Source organism: Halyomorpha halys, unplaced genomic scaffold, assembly GCF_000696795.3.
Source record: "Halyomorpha halys isolate HHAL.00 unplaced genomic scaffold, Hhal_1.1 Scaffold621.1, whole genome shotgun sequence".
Lineage (NCBI taxonomy): Eukaryota > Metazoa > Arthropoda > Insecta > Hemiptera > Pentatomidae > Halyomorpha > Halyomorpha halys.
The window spans coordinates 398,691-399,835 of NW_027114912.1; the positions used below are offsets into that span (position 1 = coordinate 398,691).

Genomic DNA, 1,145 nt, shown 5'->3' on the forward strand with positions numbered 1-1,145 from the left:
ATATATGATACCAATACAATTTTAGAGAAATTCATATTATGTTCTCAGGAAGATTAAGTCCATAGTCGGAAAACTTACCTATTAGACACCCACCTATATAAAGTGGGGACCTAACCCTTAAAATTTTAGTGGAAAAACTTTATGATGAGCTCGGTGGTCACCACATCATCTTCGAAGGATTATAATATACAATTTGTATGTTAGTATATTCTCTTACTCTTAGGAAACTAGGTGGATTACAGATAATTGAAAAGGCGCTATTTAGTTGGGAATCAACGGATGCAGCATGGAACAAACCAGAAGAACAAAAAGTGGTCAACAAAAGATCTATAGAATGCAACGAACAGTGAAACAGATAGAGCATATGGTCCGAAGAAGATGTATCATACCATCCTTCGGATAACTTGAAAGAGAAATGTTGTAATAATTGTTACGGTTGAATGTGCAGGACCGATCCAAATTCTAAAAATTTGAATGATCGTCAAAATGTGAAGAATTTCATTTTGCTCTGATATTCTCAGAAATTCCTGTATACATTGGCATTACGGGAAAGAAAAGACACGTAAAGAAATTTTAACTAAGGGAACATTAAAGTAGTTTTGTACCCTCCAAATTATTTTTGTACTTACCAAATTATTTTTTTCATAACTGTACCATAAATTTTACTCACCCACAGTCGAAATAAAGAGCATCGTAGTTGGAGAGGATGACTTGGAAACTATTATTAACCAAATGAGCAATAGTTGGATCATCCACTTTGGTCCATATCTGAATGATGTAGTCGGAGCTGTTGAGGAATTTGGTGAGCCGGTCGCCTTCAGTGAGGGTGCTAGTCCAAAGAACAGGTTTCACCTTCTCTCCTGCTTTGTCCTGGAGGATTTTTCTCACTCTGTCCTGAAATTTCGACCATAGAGAGTGGTAACCTTCAGTATCTGTTTCCAATCCCCTAAAAATTAATTTAATGGATTAATAGCAGAAAATATAATCCTGGACTTCCTGGGAATCATCCACTATCACATGCATGATAACAGATGATGATAATGATGTTTCAGTGGAAGACATGTATGGTACAGATAACATAAGAACTATATATACTTAAATATTATATTAAGTATATATTTTTAATTTTTACAATTTTATATTTA

The 1,145-nt window shown here is 34.3% G+C and overlaps 1 protein-coding gene across 2 annotated transcripts in view; it reads right to left on the bottom strand.

The window, feature by feature from the left end:
- Hexo1 (Hexosaminidase 1) overlaps positions 1 to 1,145 on the bottom strand; it is a 60,085-nt gene that overhangs the window by 3,911 nt on the left and 55,029 nt on the right. For both annotated transcript variants that reach the window (XM_014427090.2, XM_014427089.2), the window contains exon 7: positions 671 to 946. In XM_014427090.2, the coding sequence (XP_014282576.1) occupies positions 671 to 946 (276 nt within the window). The remainder of the gene's footprint in view (positions 1 to 670; positions 947 to 1,145) is intronic.